At 37.1% G+C, this 22581-nt stretch overlaps 1 protein-coding gene across 1 annotated transcript in view; it reads right to left on the bottom strand.

Moving 5' to 3' along the window:
- ITGBL1 (integrin subunit beta like 1) overlaps positions 1 to 22581 on the bottom strand; it is a 207566-nt gene that overhangs the window by 20215 nt on the left and 164770 nt on the right. The window contains exon 8 of the mRNA XM_068526717.1: positions 3467 to 3583. Coding sequence (XP_068382818.1) covers positions 3467 to 3583 — 117 coding nt within the window. The remainder of the gene's footprint in view (positions 1 to 3466; positions 3584 to 22581) is intronic.

Here is a 22581-nt window from a genome sequence, read left to right as displayed (position 1 = left end):
ATGAATACCAAGACTAGGCTTATCTTGTTGAGGAACACTAACAGAGTATCAGTGTGGACTGTAAACTATGTGCAGCTTTTCTAGCTACATGTCGCTTCAGATGCACATGAGCTGACCACTGAAGGGGACATCTCTCCCTCTCCTTCCTGGAACTATCCCCCTCCAAGCAATAGGACTGACCATCAGAGTAAAGAGTCACAAAAAACTACACACTGGAATGTGTACAGATGTGTGCATAAGCCCTAGTGCAGAACCTGTGGCAGAATTTAAGGCTCCAGGCTGTCAACTGTGCTGCAGAGTTCAGATGAAGCAGGAGAAGGTAAGTGAAGCCAATCGTTGTTACCTACAGACAATCTTTTAAATTATTGGTATTGGACTTCCCTGGTGGCACAGTGGTAAGAATCCACCTGCCAATGCAGGGGACATGGGTTCGAGCCCTGGTCCGGGAAGGTCCCACATGCCACGGAGCAGCTAAACCCGTGCGCCGCAACTACTGAGCCTGCGCTCTAGAGCCCGCGAGCCACAACTACTGAGCCCGCATGCCACAACTACTGAAGCCCACGCGCCTAGAGCCCATGCTCCTCAACAAAGAGAAGCCACCGCAATGAGAAGCCCATGCACCGCATCGACGGATAGCCCCCGCTCGCCGCAACTAGGGAAAGCCCGCGCGCAGCAACAAAGACCCAATGCAGCCAAAAAAAAAAAAAAAAGAAATTACTGGTATTACCTTAACCCCAAATCTCTCAAGGACATTATTTGAATGTCCAAGTGAAATTTAAGAATAACAACACAAAATATTTTCAAGAAAAATTTCCAAGATGTGTTTCCTTTACCTACTTGAAAAGTATTCCAAGATCTTTCGGTCAGTAAGATGTCTTTAATACAATCTAAAATATGAAATTAAAATGCATAGGTGATTTCCTAGAGCTGGTTGCTAAAATTTAAGAAGAAACACCAAGAGAATCCATCCAATTATAGTGATCAAATATGCTATGCTTATCTGATTACTATCGTACTAATATTTGTTGGCTGCTAGCTGACACAGGAGAAGCAGCAAAGTTTTTCCCAACCTTGAAAACTCGTTTGTGCTCTGATAATTATGTTCCGATATCATCTATATTTGGGAAGATCAACCATCTAAGAATTAATCTCTAAATGTGTGAGCAAGGATCTCCCAAATCATAGCCAAGGCTCTATCAGGAGGATAAGATATATTAGCCTGTCTCCAGCTACTGCCTAGTCTACTGTGCCACATGCTGTATCCAATCAAAGAGAGGATGGATTGTACGGTAGGAAAATCTAGACAGTGGTAAAGAATGAGAATCTGCACTATCCAGAGAGGATAGACCACCCGGCGTGAGAGTTGCGGTCCTTCCGCACGTGTATTCTGGCAGCTGCAGGGGTCCCCCAGCAACGTCATCCTTTTTGTTATGATGACTTTCACTTGGCGCCCCCTGGGGTTCTCTGCCCTGAGGTTTTCTCCAGCCGCAGAAGCCCGCTCTGATCCTGTACCTGTGAGGCATGCTGGATGTGGCCTGGCAGTTAACGTCTCCTAGAAGCAATCCTCAACCAATGACTGATGATATAAGAATTGTGTGTTTTACTCGGGCTCCTAGAGTTCCATCCTCTGCGCTGGGAAGAAGCTCCAGTTGACCACAGCAGTAACTGGGTTGACAGCACAGTCTTAATCAGCTGCCCCTCCTCCATGCCACACTTTCCCACTCTCCTACCAGAAACTCCTTCCCCTTTCCAAGGACTTGCATCCAAATCCTTATCTCAGATTCTTACTTCTCATAGAGTTTCTCTACAAAAAAAATTCTAGTCTCTGGGGCAATTATATTTCTGATTGTATATCAAGTAATTGGTGTTCTGGTTTGTACATTGGTCTTTTACCAGTTTGGCTAATGGGAGTCAGGTCCCCCCTGGGACACAGAGGACTCTGGGTAGATGGACAAATCCAGAGTGTAGACACGCAGAGTCAAGAATTAGTCTAAAAAATTATCACTTTGTGAGATGCTTTCTCACTTACCTAGTAAACATTTGATCTCTTCTAACAAGCAGATATATAGATGTGCCTTCATCTTTGGTTTCCTCCCCAAAGATAGAAAGAGAGATTCGCTGGGGGAAGAGGAGGGGCTGGTCATTTAATGGATATGTAGATATGACAGGTTTGTAAAATGTCAAGTACTTAACAACAACAATAAAAAGGACTATAATCTGTTTAGATATGTCTGATAACTAACACGAGTGAAAAGAGAATCTAAACTAAAAATAATATTGATATAAAGTCAAAACAGTGGGATATCACTCTGGGGGAAATTGTGGTTTAGAGAGAGATCTGTGAACTGAACTCCACAGCTCCAACCCTGAGTCTGGCACTTTTCAGTGATGGGGACATTGACACCTCAAACCTCACTCACTTTTCCATTTGTGAAATGAGAAAAGCAGGAACAATCTGTGAGGATGTCTGTCATGGGAATTGCGAGAGATAAACCACCCGGCCCAACAGTTATTAAAAAGGGCCTTTTCCCTTGGCTCACAGAGAAAGGAAAGAAGAAAATATTTTTGATCAAATTCCAAGTGTTTTATAGTTGGTTAGAGAGAGAGTAGCTAGATAGATATACATGGAGGTCAGAGAGATGATAGAGATGGGTGGTGTGCCAGCCTTCCATCACTTGTATGTACATGTGGGGGCTTTTTCCCCAATAACAGTGCCCAATTGCATTATGATAATTATCTTAAAGAGATAGAGTTATATTCTTTTAGGGTGATTCCACGTCCAGTTCACCTCAATCGTCCTGGAAACCTGGAAGGAACCGCAATTGGCATGCACCCTCTCTACAATACGGAGCTTTGCAAGACTGAAATAGAGCCATGGTGACCCCCTTTCCCTCCCCTGGATGACGCTCAGGTGGACACTGGCAACATTCTACCCCTGGGACTCTCCTTTCTGCTGTGTTAACCTTCGTGACAACCCTCCATCTGCCTCGTTCTTCCTTTGCGCTGTTTTTTACTTCAGTGAGCTCGTTTTGGGGTCTCAGAGCCATCATGGAAACTGAGCGTATATCTCTTGTGATTGTGTAATTAACTTGGAATATAGTCTTACTGCTTTATTTTCCAAGTCTCAGGTGATACTTACTTCCCCGATCCGTTTTTATCAGTAATCGAAACTGTAAACTGTTTGGTTGAAGCAAACCCTTTCACTGTCTTCAGAGGACTTGGTTTAGTCTCCACCATCTTTTATCGATAGCATGCTTTATCCTTTCACATAGATACACGTGGACTAAATCAAGAGTCCAAGGTCCTTACCAACCTAACGGTATATTGCTTTTAGGTCTAATTGTGTATTGCTTTTTGTTTATCTTCTTTTTAACAGAAATTTTTTTTAAAAAAAGGAGAAGTAGGATAAGAAAGGCAGGTGAAGCAGGCTGCACGTAGGGAACAGAGGGCTGTGAGAATTGCTCACCTCCACAGACCACGCCGTCCAAGTCTTCGCAGCGGCGATCGTCACACTCACACGTCTTGCCATATACTTTGCCGCCTCCCGGAGGGTAGCAAGTGCATTCGCCGCACTCACACTTCCCTGCAAAACACAAAGGCACAGTGCACTCAGTAGGATGCTCACAGAATCAGGAAGGCTTTGAAAGGAAGCAAGCATCCTATTAGACTTCCTGGACCAGTTCTAGTCTGTGGCTGATAAGAGCTCAGCAAATACCTTTTCCTACCTCCCTAAGGTTAAGCTGAAGGTCAAGCGCAAATGCCAAGGAGGTTGGTGGGAGCTGAAGTGACAACTCCTGGCTCATGTCGTTCCCATCTTCTACTTTCCACTTTCTGTTTCATTCATTTTTGAAGAATAATTCAACTATTAAACTCTCTGGGTATTTCATATTCCACTTATGATGAGACCATTTAACATAACTGAGTCAATTTTATATATTTTGACATAATTTGCCATAATGTGGTCATTTAAAAAATATTTTTAGCGTGGGTCTGTCTGCCACATCAGAAAAAAAAAATGTTCATAGGTACATTTCAACCTGATATTTTAGTGATGATTTGGCATCAACTTTTGAGTTCACAGAAGTCATTTCAACATGGAACACATGTCCGAGTGCATGTCCTAAATATCTTATTATCCTTGACTTAAAGTTGAAAAGTATAAACATGTTTTGGAATGAGTTTGGTTCATAGTTTGGGGATTTCTTAACTATTTATCTTTATGTCTTTTGTCAGTATTTCTGGAGCTGTAACTATGCCTCAAACACTATAATTTCTTCAATTCTGTCATTCTGTTTTCATAATACCACACATTGACTACCATTATCACGATCATTTTACTAAACAGGAAATGGAGACATACCGAGGCCAAGTTACTCTCCCTGGTGAACCAGTTCTTAAGGGATAGATTCAAAATTTATATCCATTCTCATTACACTTAAAGTTTGTGCATCTAAACATTAAGCCATATTGTATCTTAATATACTCATAATGCAGCACCAGGAGGCTGTATGAGAAAGTACATTTCTTTTTTCTGAGGAATTGGTACTGGTTTGCCAGAAATTCAGCTGAGTGACTACTCCGAGACATCTGCTACTCTCTCTCATTATCCCAACCATCATAATTACACACCCACTGAAACGATCATAAGATACTTCAGGGCTGACCCAGCAATGTTGTTAGTCATTCTGTTGCTGCATTTGTATCTCGTTAAAGAAATTCTGTGCCGGGATATGATGGAAGAAAGAAAAATTAGTATTTAGAATCATATAATTTCAGAGCTGTAATTAAAGATAATCTAATGCAGTGACTCATAATCTTTTGTGGCAGAAGTGGCGGGGTTAGGATCCCTTTGAGAATCCAGTGAAAGATATGGCAATAGATAATGTTGTTCTGGCCACCCTTCAACCCATCGCTCCTCCAACTTGGAGGCAGTGCCAAGTTCAGCAGGAGTCAGAGCCCCTCCTCTTTCCCCAATGATACCCCCTCTTCCTATGGATTGGCAGACAGAACAGAGACACGCCAGACGCTCTTGGCCAGGGCTTGGATTCATGAAGGGGAAAGCAAGGCACAGGGCTGTGGCAGAATGCCCAGGGTAACAGCATAGCAGTGAGCACCCAGGGGTAGTAGAGCTCGGCACACAGAGGCTGAAGTTCAAAAGTGATGGCTGCAGGGGCTGGTTCTCGGCAGTGCCTTGCTTCGCTGGGGTGCTGCGTGAGCTGACTGCCCAAGCTTGTGTTCTGAGCCTAAACTCTTCTAATAAAATGATTTTTCATCCCAGTTAATGACCTCGGTTTCTGTTGTACGCAGTCAGGACCTCTGACTGGTAGACCCCAGATCTCTCCCTGGAAAAATATACCAGCACGTGTTTATTTGTTATAAAATGTCAGGAGGATCCATGACTTTCTGCACTTTATTTAATAGATGAGGAAACTCAAGTATGCTGAGGCTAAATGACGTGCTTAAGGCCAGCAAAGTAGACATCAGCAGTGTGGGTGCTAGAACCCAGATTTTCTGAGCCCTGGTTAATCTGCTGTGCATAAACACGCTGGTTCTCTCATAGGTAGATGTGTGAAGGATAAAAACGATCCAGATTGTGGAGAGAGGCAAAATATAGGACCATCAGCAGCGTGGCCCTGTATGGTTAACTAGTCCATGGTGGACAGACGTGGGAAACTTCAGCCACATCATTCTGGACAGGTAATCCACTCCCAGTTACCAAGAAAACAACACTTTTTAAGTTTGAGGGCATATGTATTTATGCTGACCATTTTATTAGCATTTTGAGGCATACAGGAAGTTTCCTGAATATGTATTATTGACTTCTTTGAAAAGGATGAACTAACTACTGGCATATGTGTTTAAATATCTCCATTTCACTGTTTTCATTCTGGATAGGGTCTTCTATTTCTCCTTATCTCCCAATTTATCCCCCCCCCCTTTTATACAGTTGGATAGTAAAGTGTTAATATTTGGTCCTAGGTACCTTTTTTTTCCTGATAGATTGTAATTCAAGCATCTGTTTAAAATATCAGACAATAATTAACCATTTTGCAATTCATTTTTTAGGCCATGTATCTGTTCGTGTTTTAAAAATATGTTAAGGCAAATATTAGCTGAATTAACTTTATGTATGTAGCTCTAATTTAGTTTATAGGATACAGTAGATTCTGATGGGATGGCAAAGCATTAAGCATCAAGAAAGGCTAATTTGTCACAGATAGAAAGACAAAGAAGAGTAAATTCTTCATGCGGTCCACATTTTAAAGGGCATTATTTTGCTGTCTCAGTTCACAACTTCACTCCATTCACTACCAGGACATAGACCTGCCAGGTAAATTTCCGCTCATCCTTTAAGATCCAAAGTAAACTCCACCAAATCCATGACACTTGCACCCTCCTAATCACTCATCTTCACAAAAACACCAGAATTAACTGCACTTCTCCTGTGTCCTCATAATGTTTAAACCAATATTTATTGAACAGATGCACTAAATAATAATCACATGTAAATAGTTTGCTAACATTGACACAAAGCATGAGCTTTAATGGAAGAACTTGAATTTAGAATAAGACGTTTCTCCCTGGAATGCATAGGCATTTCCAATCACCTGAATACCTTCATTTGTGTTTTCCACAGTTACATCAATGAAATACGTTCCACAGCAAATTCATCACCTTTATTCACAAACTTACTCCTTTTCCTGGATTCTTTTATCCCAGAGAAGGTCGCTATTCATTTAATCTGTCACTGAGTCTTGAAAAAACTTGATGACATACTTGATTCCTTCCTTCTTTTAATTAACCATTCTTCTCCTTTCAATTTCAAATTTCATAAAATCTACTTCTTAAAACATAGCTATGATGATGTAACTCCCCTTCCCATGATGGTCCCACATGAACTTTAAGGCAGAGATCAAATTTCTCAACAGGGCTTTCTACACAAGACCCAACTCACCCTTCCTAAGCTTATACCCAACATTCACAGTGCACTCATGTTCAGAGACTTTGTTTTTGTGCTCCATTTCTTCTCTCTGCCATGCACTCTAAAACTTTCTCTATAAAATTTGACCTAGTGTTCAATAGCCAGCTTAAATCTGAAATACTCTATAAACCCTTGCTTGCCATCCCTGTTTGGTCACCTGGAGGATTTGTTCCTTCTCTCTGATCCCACAGTACTTGGTTCACACCATTAGTAAATCAGTGAATGCACACTTTATACTAAATAAATACATGTCTGAACCCTACCATAAATAGTGATCTATTTACGGTCCAGGCTGATTTGTAACCTGTTAGCAGCCAGCAAAGTTCTCTGTTGAGGTAGTAGCAAACACAAGCCTCAGAATGGGAGAAAATATCTGCAAACGAAACAACTGACAAAGGATTAATCTCCAAAATATACAAGCAGCTCATGCAGCTCAATATCAAAAACAAAACAAAAACAAACAACCCAATCCAAAAATGGGCAGAAGACCTAAATAGACATTTCTCCAAAGAAGATATACAGATGGCCAACAAACACATGAAAAGATGCTCAACATTACTAACCATTAGAGAAATGCAAATCAAAACCACAATGAGGTATCACCTCACTCCGGTCAGAATGGCCATCACCAAAAAATCTACAAACAATAAATGCTGGAGAGGGTGTGGAGAAAAGGGAACCCTCCTGCACTGTTGGTGGGAATGTAAATTGATACAGCCACTATGGAGAACAGTATGGAGGTTCCTTAAAAAACTAAAAATAGAACTACCATATGACCCAGCAATCCCAGTACTGGGCATATACCCAGAGAAAACCATAATTCAAAAAGATACATTTACCACAATGTTCACTGTGGCACTATTTACAATAGCCAGGACATGGAAGCATCCTAAATGTCCATCGACAGATGAATGGATAAAGAAGATGTGGCACATATATACAATGGAATATTAGCCATAAAAAGGAACGAAACTGAGTTATTTGTAGTGAGGTGGATGGACCTAGAATCTGTCATACAGAGTGAAGTAAGTCAGAAAGAGAAAAACAAATACCGTATGCTAACGCACATATATGGAATTTTAAAAAGCGGTACTGATGAACCTAGTGGCAGGGCAGGAATAAAGACGCAGAGGTACAGAACAGACTTGAGGGCACATGGGGGGAAGGGGAAGCTGGCATGAAGTGAGAGAGTAGCACTGACATATATACACTACCAAATGTAAAACGGATGGCTAGTGGGAAGCAGCCGCATAGCACAGGGAGATCAGCTCGGCATTTTGTGACCACCTAGAGGGGTGGGACAGGGAGGGTGGAAGGGAGGCTCAAGAGGGAGGGGATATGGGGATATATGTATACATATAGCTGATTCACTTTGTTGTGCAGCAGAAACTAACAAAACATTGTAAAGCATTTATACTTCAATAAAGATGTGAAAATAAAATAAAATACTTAAAAAAGTAAAATAAAAATAAATTCAGAAAGAAAAAAAATAAGAAATTAGTCTACTCTCCTTTATTTACTAAATGGTATTATTTCAATGATTAGTTTAATGTTATGGAGATGTAACTGTGGATTCTCAGATGATTATCAAATTAATATTCTGATAAGTAAGAATGAAGGATAATGGAAGTTTGCAGGTCTAGCACTAGCAAGTACTCTTTTATATAACAAATTGAGAGGAAAATCTAAAGAAAGATATATTCAAAAATGCAAATAAACCAAGTAATTTTTAAAAAGACAATCCAGGAAAAGGATGAAAAGGATGGAAATAACTGTTTGAAAAGAAATTAATTCAGTCAACATCATCAATATCATCCAACCAAAACTTAACTGAAATGTACACTGAGTCTGCCCATTCCAGTTAAATTTTAATAAATTTAACCTTTAAGGACACACAAAAAGTTAGTCCAAAGACATACTTTTATAATGGATTGCAATCCCTATGAATTGTATTTAAAGGCTCTTATACACTAGCAAAGAAGGGTAATGAAGTAAAGCAGATATGTAGAAGTTCTGATTAAAACAGATTTTACTTAAGCATTTCAAATTTGACACTTCTACAAAATACAGTAAAAGTTTAAGTCAGAACATGGACAAAAAAGCATAGTTTATAGCTCATCTAGTTTATACTGAAGATATAAAATTAAGAAAGCCATTTAAAAACTTTTAATAGTAGAGGGAATACAGGTAAAGTACATGAGCACACACACCCTATAGGGTTACAGAAGGTTCCTGGAAAAGGTGAATTCGGAATGAGTCTTAAAGTGTTTGTTAAATGTTAATCAGGCAAAGAAGAAAGAAAATAAATTTTAACATAAGATTCAGTTAAAAGAATGGGCTCTGATTTTAAATAAACCTGGATTTTAATCCTGGCACATCCAATGTTAAATGTGATTCTTTGGAAGACTAAGTTAAACCTCATTTACCATGGCTACAGGATGGGAATAATAATAACACTGATCACATAAGGTTTTGGTTAGGCTAAATATTATCATGCATATCAAGTACATAGGACAGGACCTGACACATAGTAAGTGGTCCATAAATAATAGATGTTATTATTTATATTTTTATAATTAAAAAAACATATTGGGAGGCTTGAATTTCAGTAACTCACATAAAATCCATTCCTTTACTTTCTGATTCTATTTCTCTAAAAAAATAAACCAACTGTATTTCCTGATCCAGAATGAGATTATTTAAGAAGAACACCGTATCACCAAATGCACCTGCTAGCCTGGGAACAGAAGGTACACTCTCTACAACCTTATTTTCTTCCACTTTTTAAAAGGGCAAAACCACGCTTGCAGTACATGCTCAATATTTGGAGAGTAATTAGAGGCTCACATAAAACAGAAAAGAGATTAGCACTTTACTAACACAGTCCTCCTTTGCCTAAAATAATAGGCTTACCATAGCAACCTGATTGTACTAGGAAAAGCTCCTGCCAAATGCATCCGAAGTTCCCTTGAAATTTCTATGAGAAGGAATTAAACACTTCAGAACTATAATATTCTGTACCATTTCATCTAAGTACAAATATTTTGTGTGTGAGAATAAAGTAATCTTCCATCAGACATTTGAAAGTGAAGAGGCAACTTTCACCTTCCATTTCAAAATGAGCAGTGAGACTTCTTATAATTCAAGCCACACTTTGACACTACATTTGCTAGCCAAGGAAGAGATGCTTGTAACTTTTTTAAAACAGGGATAAATGTCAATCCTTCTGTTTGTGTTTTCTTAGTATACAAGGATTAAAGTAATAGATCACAGACCTTTGTGAGGAAATAAGACATTTAAGCAAATGTTGTACTGATATAGTTTTCTGTTGTTTGCCCTTAGAGTGTCTAAAATTGAAACTGGGATATGGGAGTAGCAGGCTTCACTTTTCTCTAAAGGTTTTCCAAGGTATTGAGCAGAACTTCACAGAGGAAGTCTATTAGACCTCTAAGTAAGAGTATCTCATTATTTCAACCTTAAGATTAGTTTCTATTACAATAACTAAAATTACTCGATTCATTTATTTCTAACAAAAATTTTATAAATTAGGTAGCAATATCATACTTGTTTACCAATATAACTCAGAAACTATGTGATAGACCCAAGGTTAAAAAAATCAGAGAAAGAATGAGGTTGGAAATGTGGAGCTTAAGTAATTAATCAATGTGGCCCATCCTGAATGAGTCAATATAAATTAGAATAAGAATTTCATTCTTTGTAGCTGGTAAACCCATTGACTGGCCAGTGGGCAGTACCTTGCTTCAGAAACAAGGTTTTGGGATTCTGCAAACAAAAATCCTATCACATCCAGGTCTATGCCTTGTATTGAATTATTGATTCCATAGGTCATAAATAAACACATGCAATTGTAATTCACCATGAAAGACTCTATGGGACAAATGTCAAAGATATACACAGACAACAAATGTCATTCACCAGTGAAAGAGCTGATACAGAGAAACATTTCTATAGAAAGTTTCTTGACGATAAACTATATTTGGGCAAAAGAGGGATAAGGTAGAATCAGGCCTTAATCACTTTTAAATTCTTGCTTGGTTTTGTTACTTTAAAAAATTCAAAGGTGTGAGTGAATATATCACTTCCTTAATACACATTTCAGGAGTGATAATTAAACTGGTTTGAAACAACTGTGGACTTTCTTCCCACATCAGGGATAATTAGAGTATTTACTTTACAAATTGAACAATGAAATCCATCTAACAATAAATAATACATTTCCATCAACAACAAGCTAATCTTTTAAAGTAAAGAAAAAATATACCATAAAGCAATATTTTCTACTGATAACTTATCTTTTAATTATTCTTTATTTCTGAATCTACCAATATTCGTTTTCCCAAATCATAAAACATTAGAAAGAACATTGAGTATATATGTAAGTGTATACATATATCAGAATATATGAGTATATGTACATTTAAATTTGAAGCTATTGTAACTCCATGTGAGCAACTTATCCTCAAATGGTTCATGTAAAAAAAGTTCTTTGTACTATTCTTCAGTCTTCTAAGATCAAAAGTATTTCAAAATAAAAATATTTTAAATTTTAAAAATATGCAAGTAAAATTCTAAACATAATTTATCTATGCAGCTAAATGTTTTTTAAAAAATAAAGTCTTATCAATAATTATGTATACACTTAGCCACATGTTTTACATTCACTTTTGGAAAATATCCTTTAACGTCATATTCAGGATTTAAGCCAATTTTTTTCAATAAAGCAGTGTCAAATATATGCAGAGCCTGGGAATCATGTAGTCAAAAATGTCAGAAATTCAATAAACTTAAAATTTAAGGCTATAGTGAACTTGCTTTAACTTTGTCATTTTATAGCACAGTTAACATATTCAGGATTAATAGGTAAGAGTTACAGGGACACAGAGTTTAATATACTGTAATAAATAACATTATACACATCAGAGTAGTCCATTACGGAATGTGCTGCCGTGGTAGGGAGTAAGCTTCCATCACTGAAGGAATTGAAGCCAAGAAGGCAGTCTTTGATAAGAGTTAAGAGTTTGTGCTCTGGATTCAGAAAGACCTAAGATAGAATTTAATATCCACCACTTATATGCTCTATAATCTTAGAAAATAACTAAACCTTTCTATTTTAAAATTTTCAAAATTGGGAATACCTACTTAATAAGTAACTTTAAAGACACCAAAACAGAAATATATTTTTTTAAGTATTACTGTTTGGATTTCCTAAGTACCACTGTGATATTTGTTTGTGGCACAGTGTTTAAACTTTAAGAAAAAAAATAATAAATGTATAACTTGAAGAGTAAAAGGCTTCCACAAATAGAACCACATATTATAATTTTATATAACTGAAAGTAATATACCATTTTTTCACAGCTAATCTGTTTCTCCCTCAATATGAATGTCTACTTCCTTTTTTGCTCTGCCAACAATATATTTCAGATAACTTATGGTTTCTGTACTAAGTAATGCTACTTCTTTAAAAGGTATTTTATTCTGACATTATTTTTCAACAAACTCCTATGGCACCTGAAAGTCCTATCTCCATTTTGTCTCTAGCCTCAGAAATAATTTTTGACTAGCAAGACGTCAATATATAAGTCAAAGCCTTCTAAGGCAGCCTGGATTTAAGTGGCCAAGATCCTAGAGAAAAAGGAACCATAGGGTAGTGAGTTCTACCCAATACACAAATAATCCCCTTCATGCATTTGTCAAGCCTGAAACTTTTTAGGGCAAGAGGATAAAGCATTAAGCAGAAAGCAACATCTAAAAGATGAATAAACTAAACAGAGCTTTTGGTTTTTTCATCTGGCTGGAAAGACAGTACTTGGAACTTGGGGACCTTTGAGAAGGAGGGCATTGATAAACATAACATAAACATCCCAGGTTTTCACTTTAGAAATCATTTTAATGTCTGATTGGATTGAGGTTATCTGTCTTTGTACATATGTCTGCCAGACAAAAAGTAAATTATCTCTTCATGGAAGATAACATCATTCACAAAATTCTACCAATTTTATTAAACAATATTTATACCCAATTAAAAAAAATAGGTATATCAATAGACAAGACAGAAAGACTAAAAAGGAAAGAGAAAAATAGACAATATAAAAAGGTCCAAAAATGATACAGGTGACCAAACTAGAATTGTCAGTAATGGACTTTAAAATAACTATGATTAATATATTCAAAAAACTATATTACTAAATGGAGAAATTATTCAGAGAATCATCTATAAAAAATGAAGTAGAAATTCTGAATTTAAAAATACAGTTACTGAAATTAAAAATTGAATAAAGAGAGTCAATGGCAAATCAGACACAGGAGAAGAGAGGCTTAGTAAACTGGAAGATAGGTCAGTAGAAAATATCCAGACTGAAGCATAGAAAACAAAAAGAATGAATTAAAAAAGCTTAAGAAATACACTGGACACGAAATAATATCCAAAGCATCTAATTGGGTACCCAGAAAAAAAGACAGGATGAAGCAGAAGTAATATTTTAAGAGGTCATAGATAAGACACTTCCAATAGTGCTGTAATGGACTGAATTGTGTCCCCCCACCCCCACCAATCCACATGTTGAAATCCTAATCTCCAGTACCTCAGAATGTGACTATATTTGGAGATAAGATCTTTAGAGAGGTAATTAAGGTTAAATAAGGTCATTAGAATGGGCCCCAATCCTAGTGATTTTATGAGAAGAGAAGATTAGGACACAGACACACACAGAGGGGAGACCATGTGAAGACACAAAGAGAAGATGGCTATCTACAAGCCAAGGAGAGAGACCCTCAGAATAAATCCAGGTTGCTCACATTTTGATCTTGCACTTCCAGCCTCCAGGCCCAGAGGAAATAAATCTCCATTGTTTAAGCCACCCAGTGCGTGGTACTTTGTTATGGCAGCCCTAGCAAACTAATACACATGCCCAAAGAATTTAAGTTATGGATCCAAGAAGCTTCATAAAGCCTAAGGAGAATAAATAAAAAGAAAACCACACAGCATCACTGACACACAGCATAGTCAATTGCTGAAAGACAAAGAGAAAATCTTAAAAATAATTAGAGATAAAAAGATGTATTACTTTCAAAGGAAAAAACCAAGAAGATTGACAACTGAATTACCAAAATAAATGCTTAAATCACATGGCAATGGAATGACATCTTTAAAATCCTGAAAGAAAGTGCCAAATTAGAATTCTATGCCTAACAAAAATATCCTACCAATTTGATTACAAAATGAGAACGTTTCCAGACAAACAAAAACTAAAATAAGTTGTCACTAGAAGAGGCTTATCAGAATAAATATTAAAGACAAAATTTCCTCACACAAAAAGAAAATGATCCATCCAAAACATAAACATTAAAATAAAGAAAATAGTGAAAAATGAAAGTAAATATAGGGGAAATCTAAATGAAAAAAAAAAACTCTACAAAATTAAAATAATGTTTTGTAAAGGTCAGTCTAGAACTTAAATTGCACGATGCTAGAATAACCTTGACAACAAAATCACACAAGGACATTACAGGAAAAGGATGTTACAAATTAATATCTCTCACGAACTTTAAATCCAACAATTTTCAAAAAATCATTTCCAAATGTGTTTAGTCCAGGATTAGAGGGTTGGTTTAACCGTTTAAAAATCCATCAAAATATTTCACCACATTCACAGAAAAAAAATCATATTATAATCTAAATAGATGCACACTGTATATTTGATAATATTCAACACTCCTTCATGAGGAAAGAATAAAGGAATAGAAGGTAACTTCCTAATTTTGATGAAGGTAATCTAAAATAAATCTACAGCAAACAACACATTTGGAAGTAAAGTATTGAAAACACTTTCCCCAAGACTGGGAGCAAGACAAGAATGTCCACTATCTCCATTTCTAAACAACATTGTACAGACTTCTTATCAAGTGCTCTAAAGCAAAAAAAAAAAAAAAAAAAGAAAGAAAGAAAGAAGATGCATAAAGAAAGAAGAAATAACACTGACATTATTCACGTATGCATGATTATGCTGGTAGAAAATCCAAAACACCTACATATAAAGTATTAAAATTAAGAAGTAAATTCAGCAAGGTCATGAGACACAACTGGTTAATATTAAAAAAATTAGTTCTATTTTGTATAGCAAAAACAAAAACTTAGGACAAGAACTTTTTAAAGATATAATTTTGATAACATAATGGTATGTAAATGCAGAGGGACAAAAATAGCCAAAGCATTGTTGTCAAAGAAAAGTGGGTGGAGAAATTACAATACCAGATTTTAACACATACTATAAATTTATAGCATTTAAGAGTGTATTGCTGGTAAAATATTAGACAAATAGACAAATGGAACAGAATAAAAACACTGGAAAAAGACCCATGCAATATAAGGTCACTTTATTTATGACAGAGGTAACATCACAGTACAATGGGGAAAGGCTAATTTTTCGATAAGTGGTTCTATCTAGCCTGGACTAGTCACTTCTGCTTTTCAGAGATTGCTATCTGTTCTCTTCTCACATATTGTTACACTAAGCTGTTGAACTAAATGATCTCTAAAGCGTCGCAGATGTATTCACAGAATTTGATTCATAAATCATCAATTGTAGCTACCAGTCCTGTTTTCTAGTTAAATGTTCCAAATATGTCTGGTCAAGTTGTATAATTTGTTAGACTCTAACGGCAGCTACCAAGGTATTACTTGCAGTATTTTTCTCAAAGACTGTTACTATGCAATGCAAATATAAAAATCATACTAATTTATACAACTTATACCTAAATATTTAAATTATGGCCTTCCATCACAAATAGAAAGTTGCTTGTGGTTCCCTTCAAATCAATTTATTTTCTAGAGAAACTAAGACCAACACTTCGTACCATTGGCTATAAAGTAATAGTAGTTAAATATAGAAACATAATTCCAAATAATGGAACTTACTAGGGTCATAAGTGATCCAGATTGATGGAATATAGATATATTCTCAAAGTATATCCTAATGAATATTGCCTGTAAAGGCAAAAAGACAGTAGTTAAAAGTCATGGAAACAGTTCAGACTGTGGGAAGACGTATGAGAAAAATTGCCTGACCTTCTTTTTCACTATTTCAAGATAATGAAATACTTAGTCATAGCAGAGACCATAGAGACTTCATGGCTAATCTTAGTTACCTAGAAAAACTGAATGATGACCAAATCGATGAGGGTGCCCTACGTTTCTTGGACACTACCAGATAAGAGGAAACATTTCATTTTGATAAGAGTATCACAGGGTAGTGTAGAGATGTAGGAAGAAAGAGAAATATGCTTCCAATTAAGGGAAAGAGGAAAGAAGGAGGGTGCTAAAAGAGAAAGAACTCTCAAATACCTGTGATTATCTGCTTGTATTAGCAATGGAAAAGAAGGTCAGAAAATAAAGGTATTGGAAACGCAGCTCTTTCATGCAAACTTTCACATCTCCCTGACTATAGGGAAATGTAGGAGAAATAGTAGTTTGTGTGAAATAAAACCTGATCTTACTTTGGGTCCCTTCATATTATGAGTTAATCTGTGCTTATGTGTCTCTCTTATTCAAATCTTCAATAAAATCAAAGGAGTGAATATAAAATAATAAAAACAAAACAAAACAAAATCACATGTAATTGCTAATGGTCAAAAACATTTATGCCCTTGCTTGAAAAGCAATGTCTTTTTTGAAGGAACAGGAAATTGCAATATCAGCTCTTCAGTGAAATGACTTCTGCTTTCACCTGATGTATCAAAAGAAATAGGCCATTCAATCACTCACAGCAATAATAGTTAACATTGCTACTGCAAAAGCTATTCAGGGAATGAAATGAGGTAATAAAAGAAAACAAAGAAAGCCTATGAGATCAGATGCTTTAAACAATGATAAACTCTACATCACACAAAAAGCAGTGTTGGAGGAACCCTGATTACTCTTGTCTTGAGACATCTTTGGCTTAAATACATCTGATTGCCTGAGAGTCCAAAGGATTGATTGCTTGCCCACGATGTGTTATGTAATGAGAAACTGCATTAATTCCACTGGGAATTTTAATTTGCATATTCCTTTTTTTTTTCTTCTAGCAAATGACAACTGCTGTGTGGGAAGTATAGTTAATAAACATTCTAAACTTATTCTCTTCCAAATCTAAGTTTCTTGTTTATCCTCCACTTCATTTTAAATTTTATTCATTTATTTTTGGTGGGGAGATATGATTTTAAATATGAGTTTTTATTAACTTTCACTTTTTGAAATAGTATTACAAAAGATATATTACAATGAAGTACATAGTATGTAGGCTTTAGCTTCCAGCAATATGAAGAACAAAAAAATATTGGACCTAAAATAAAGTGTCTATTCCATTGCTGGGCTTATGGGAAGTCATGTAATTCTTCAAAAACTATGAGCTGGGGACTTCCTTGGTGATGCAGTGGTTAAGAATCCGCCTGCCAATGCAGGGGACGCAGGTTCGAACCCTGGTCCAGGAAGATCCCACATGCCGCGGAGCAACTAAGCCCGTGCGCCACAACTACTGAGCCTGCGCTCTAGAGCCCAAGAGCCACAACTACTGAGCCTGCGTGCCACAACTACTGAAGCCCACGAGCCTAGAGCCCGTGCTCCGCAACAAGAGAAGCCACCACAATGAGAAGCCTGCGCACCACAATGAAGAGTAGTCCCCGCTCACTGCAACTAGAGAAAGCCCGTGCGCAGCAATGAAGACCCTACGCAGCCAAAAATAAATAAATAAAATAAATAAATTTATTAAAAAAACACAAACTATGAGCTGGAACAAGGGCAATTACCATAAGCCCGTATGAAAGAGGTCCTGAGGGTAAAAGCCTACATCAGCACTTCAAGCAATGAAAGTGTGGAAGTTGAATTTGAGACTCCTTGAGTAAACTGGGGACTCTGGAAAGAAGGCTAAAGAGATCCAAGATCAGTAATATCCTGGGGGAATCTAACACAAATCCTCACTGAAGAAAGGTGTCCTGTATTTACACTTCAAGATTTTCCAGCATTTAGAATAAACCATGTATAAGCTTACAACTGAAGACCAACAAATAGGTACACACAAGGAAACAAACCACCATGAGTGAAAGCCAGCAAAAACAATATTAATTTTAGCTCTGTGCTACAGACTTGATATTGTCTAGAAACCTGTCTTGCTATCTTTTTTCTTGAATATATTTTCCATAGTGACTCTAATATCTGTATCTGATAATCCCAATAAATGGGTCATTTATGCATGTATTTCTATTGGCTGTTGTTGTTTCCTTGGTTCTGTTTCTTATTTCTCTGACTGAATGTCAGAAATTGCATATGGAAAGATTACAGAGCCTCTGGATGATAGCCTTTTTCCCAGAAATAGTTCACTTTTGTAAGCAGATACAGCAATGTGTCTTATCCTGGGGAAATTTTGCCCCCCAGGGGACATTTGGCAATGTCCGGAGATATTTCTGACTGTAATCATGGGTTGGAGGTGCTACTGACATCTAGTAAGTAACGAACAGAAACACTGCTAAACATCCTACAAAGCACAGGACAGCCCCACAACAAAGAATTATCCAGCCCAAAATATTAATAGTGCTGCTATTGAGAAACCCTAAGATAAGTGACGGCAGATCACCTTAATCCAAATAGAGATGAGCTCCCCTGAGGCTGAGTTGCATTTATTCCTTGTTTACCCCTGCCCTTTCCAAGAGGTCCAAACACACTGGCATCTGCACTCATGCACACACATACATGTGCACATATGGACACTCACATGAAAATTAGCCCACACGAGTCTATACTTCCTCCTTTAAGACTGATCATTGTCACCCCCTCTAAGAAGCATTGTCTGCCACTTCCTCAGTCCCCATACACAACCACCACTGAAGGCTTGATTAGGTATCACTATGATGTTGAAAACAGAACCTTGGCATCACTCTAGCCTGATACTGATCGATACTGATCAATCTAAACAGATACTGGTTGATCTAAAATGTACTCCATGGTGTTGAGTCTGCTTTACAGTTTTTAATCTAGGCTGCTCATCTGCATCTTGTATTCAGTTTTTATGCAAATCGTTAAAAGTTTATGCCATTACCTAAGACTCCCACTCACTATATTTTTTAAATGTATTCTCCCATTATCCCCTATTAAAAAAATCACTTCCCTAGTTTCAAATCAAGATTTTTAAATACCACACATACACACACAAACACACTAAAATACTAAGTCCCTTTTACTTTTAAAATTATGATTTAACTGATTTAAATGTATTATCAAGGCAATACATAATTATAAATCAATGCAGGATAAATGTAAATGAAAATAAAATAATACATATAAGGCAGGAAATCCCCCATTAAACTCAGCTCCAGGGACAATTACTGTTAACATTGTAATGAATTTCCTTCTAGACTTTCATCTACACTTATTTTTACATATATAAGAAAACAAGGCAATATAATTTTTTTTTAATTAATTAATTACTTTATTTATTTATGGCTGTGTTGGGTCCTCGTTTCTGTGCGAGGGCTCTCTCCAGCCGCGGCAAGTGGGGGCCACTCTTCACCGCGGTTCGCGGGCCTCACCGTCGCGGCCTCTCCTGTTGCGGAGCACAAGCTCCAGACGCGCAGGCCCAGCGATTGTGGCCCACGGGCCCAGCCGCTCCGCGGCACGCGGGATCCTCCCACACCAGGGCCCGAACCCGTGTCCCCTGCATTAGCAGGCAGACTCTCAACCAGTGCGCCGCCAGGGAAGCCCAAGGCAATATAATTTTATCTCAAGTTATAACATAAATATTTTAGCTAGGAGCATGTTGTAAAGGATTCATTTTAATTAAGATCGTTCTTCCAGTAGCCTTTTCCATGACCTAAGCTATGGCTGGACTTAATCCCAAAGTATGGTATTACATTTTTTAAAGAGCAGATATATCTGGTACCAGCCCAAACCTCTACTGCACACACTTGAATTCCTCCTGTTGTCAGAATTTCAAGTAGATTAATTTACTTAAAACTTGACTTACTGGCCATTCACTCTGGGTAGAGACAGAATACTGATTTAGTCACTTAAAAATCAGTTAGTAGGCCATCTCTGGGAGAAGAAATTCATCTTTCTACACTATTCTTTTGAAATTGCTCATAAACCCTTACAAATGAGCTTCTTTGTCATGCGTGCCACCCAAGGGATAAGAAGAGATGGAAAGGTCGGGGGGAAGTCTTTCCTTTGCCCCCTTCACTCAGGGTTGTACTAATGCAGATTACTCAATTGAGAACCATTTGTTCTCTGCTTCATAATCTGTGGAGACAATCATTAATATTCAACCACATGAACAGCATTCTAGGTGTTGTATGGAACACAGAGGGATAGAGGCTAAAATCTAAATCAGACTCATAGATGAGTCTATGAGGACTGATGGCCCCAAGGAAGAGAAAGTTACCCTCCAATATGAATTCCAGTTTCCACAGAATGAAAACTGACCTCAACATATTTCATAACTACAAAGAAAACTACTACTGTACTTTGGGCAGGTTTAGCTAATATGTAAGGGGAGAAATACAAAATAAAACAAATCAAAATGAAAGAAAGGGGCCCATAGTAACATGCAGAATGGGGATAAGAATGTATCATAAGATGCTTTTTAAAAAGTTTTATTTTATGTGTGATGGGCAAGTGAGGAGGAAAGTAAAATTATACCTTCGGTGTAATTTGTTTATGGATTTGGTGTATGTGTTAGGCTGTTTACCAGGATCAGTATATCATCAGATCATCAGAGAGGTGGCAGGTTTGATAAAGGCTTAAAACAATGAATTAAATGAAATGTTAACAATAAATAATTTATTTAAAAAGTAAATGATGAATTTTTATGCAACTCCAATCAAAAACTGAAGGTACACTGGGCTAAGCACAATTTTAAAGCTCACTAATTTAATACAACCTAAATGTAGCAATTATATTCATACTCACATTTTAACCCACACACACTACATCAGCTTCATTATGTTTAAGGCCACGTCAAGGCACTTTCCTTTCCGCATCTGGGCTAGCTTCCCATCAGAGGCAATACGGGGAACACAGTCTAATCAACTTAATCAACACTATCTGAGCACAAGAGGAACCTGAATATATATCTAAGATGTATTTTATTGACAAAAAAGAAGTAAGTAAGGAGGATGTGAAAATATATTATGTACACGTGGAGCTGCAAAAAATGTTAAACTATTCCCCCAAAACATGTTCAATAAGGGTGAGGGTTAGTTATCCACAAAGGAAAGGAAAATATTGCCAATCATTATAAACAAATTAAAACATGAGTTCATTTTGAAAAGTAGGGTGTTACACTGACACTGATGGCCCTTAAATTCCGCTGTGAATATACATCATATTCTCTGGATATTAAGGCTTCCAACTGCTTATCTTAAGGGCACTACCAATTATCAATTGCAGCAATTGATGGGAAAAGGTATGGCCACTGTAACAAGAACTGCCAACATCCAGTCAGCTCATGTACCTGAACATGGCATATAGTGGGAGGTTGCGACCATCTGACTTAACAACAGGGAAGCAAATGAATTTTAGACATAATAGTGGATGTTTGTTTCAAACGTAGGCAAAGAGATGATTGAGCAACTAGCATTATAGAAAGGGGAAGCAAAAATTGGGTTTACACATATAGAAATATTAATTAAGAAGCAGAGGAGAAACTTACAATAACATTGTCAATGTTTCCTTCCTTATACACCAGGTTGCTCTCAAGTTCCGTGGTTTCCCTACATTACGAGTGCTTTAATTACATATGTAGGAAGAGGAAGAGAACTACAACAGCGATCTGCATTTTCTGAGGATGAATTATTAGTGCATTAATTTGACTAAATTTATCTCGTCTACCACCTCGTTTCGTTACATTTAAATATGCATGTCTAACAACTGCTTTTTGCAATATGTCCACTCCTCCCACATATGAAAATAGAGAACATAAACCAAACACCTATTCTATGCCATCAATCAAAGTGGTAATTTTGGCGTGTCCATTTCCTTCTCATGCATTCTATGTGTTCCTGAGCATTCTTCCATTTTTTCCCATCTAGTAGTGGACACATTTAATTATAACAAAGCAGTTGCAGGGGATAAGACACTCACTGAGACCTTCATTGTCCTTAGGCAATGAATTTGGATTTTCCACACATTGGTTGGTCTTGGGGTTGGAATTCCTGACAATGTCCTAAGACTACACGTCTGCAAGAAAATAGTCCTACCCTGAGGCAGTTGTGTGACTACGACCACTCAACTCGTTTCCCGGTATTGTACTAAATATTCTCTGTCCATTGTTTGATTTCTTCTCCAACATGACCCCTTGGAAGAATGTCCTGATTTTGTCCCTGTTTTGCAGATGAGGCCCACGGACTTACAAGGTTTAAGTGCTTTATTGGAAGTCACACAGTCAGTGAATAGTAGAGCCAGGATTCAATTCAGTATCTGGCTTACTCACAAATGTATAGTTTAAATCACTGGGTTATACTTATTCTTGATTGGACAAATGCCACAATTAATTAATTATCAGTTTGCATAAAATGTATTTCTTGCTTTTCAGAATGAAATAAGGGTCATG

This window comes from Eschrichtius robustus, chromosome 18 (genome assembly GCF_028021215.1).
Source record: "Eschrichtius robustus isolate mEscRob2 chromosome 18, mEscRob2.pri, whole genome shotgun sequence".
NCBI lineage: Eukaryota > Metazoa > Chordata > Mammalia > Artiodactyla > Eschrichtiidae > Eschrichtius > Eschrichtius robustus.
This window is presented reverse-complemented; position numbering and strand designations above follow the sequence as displayed.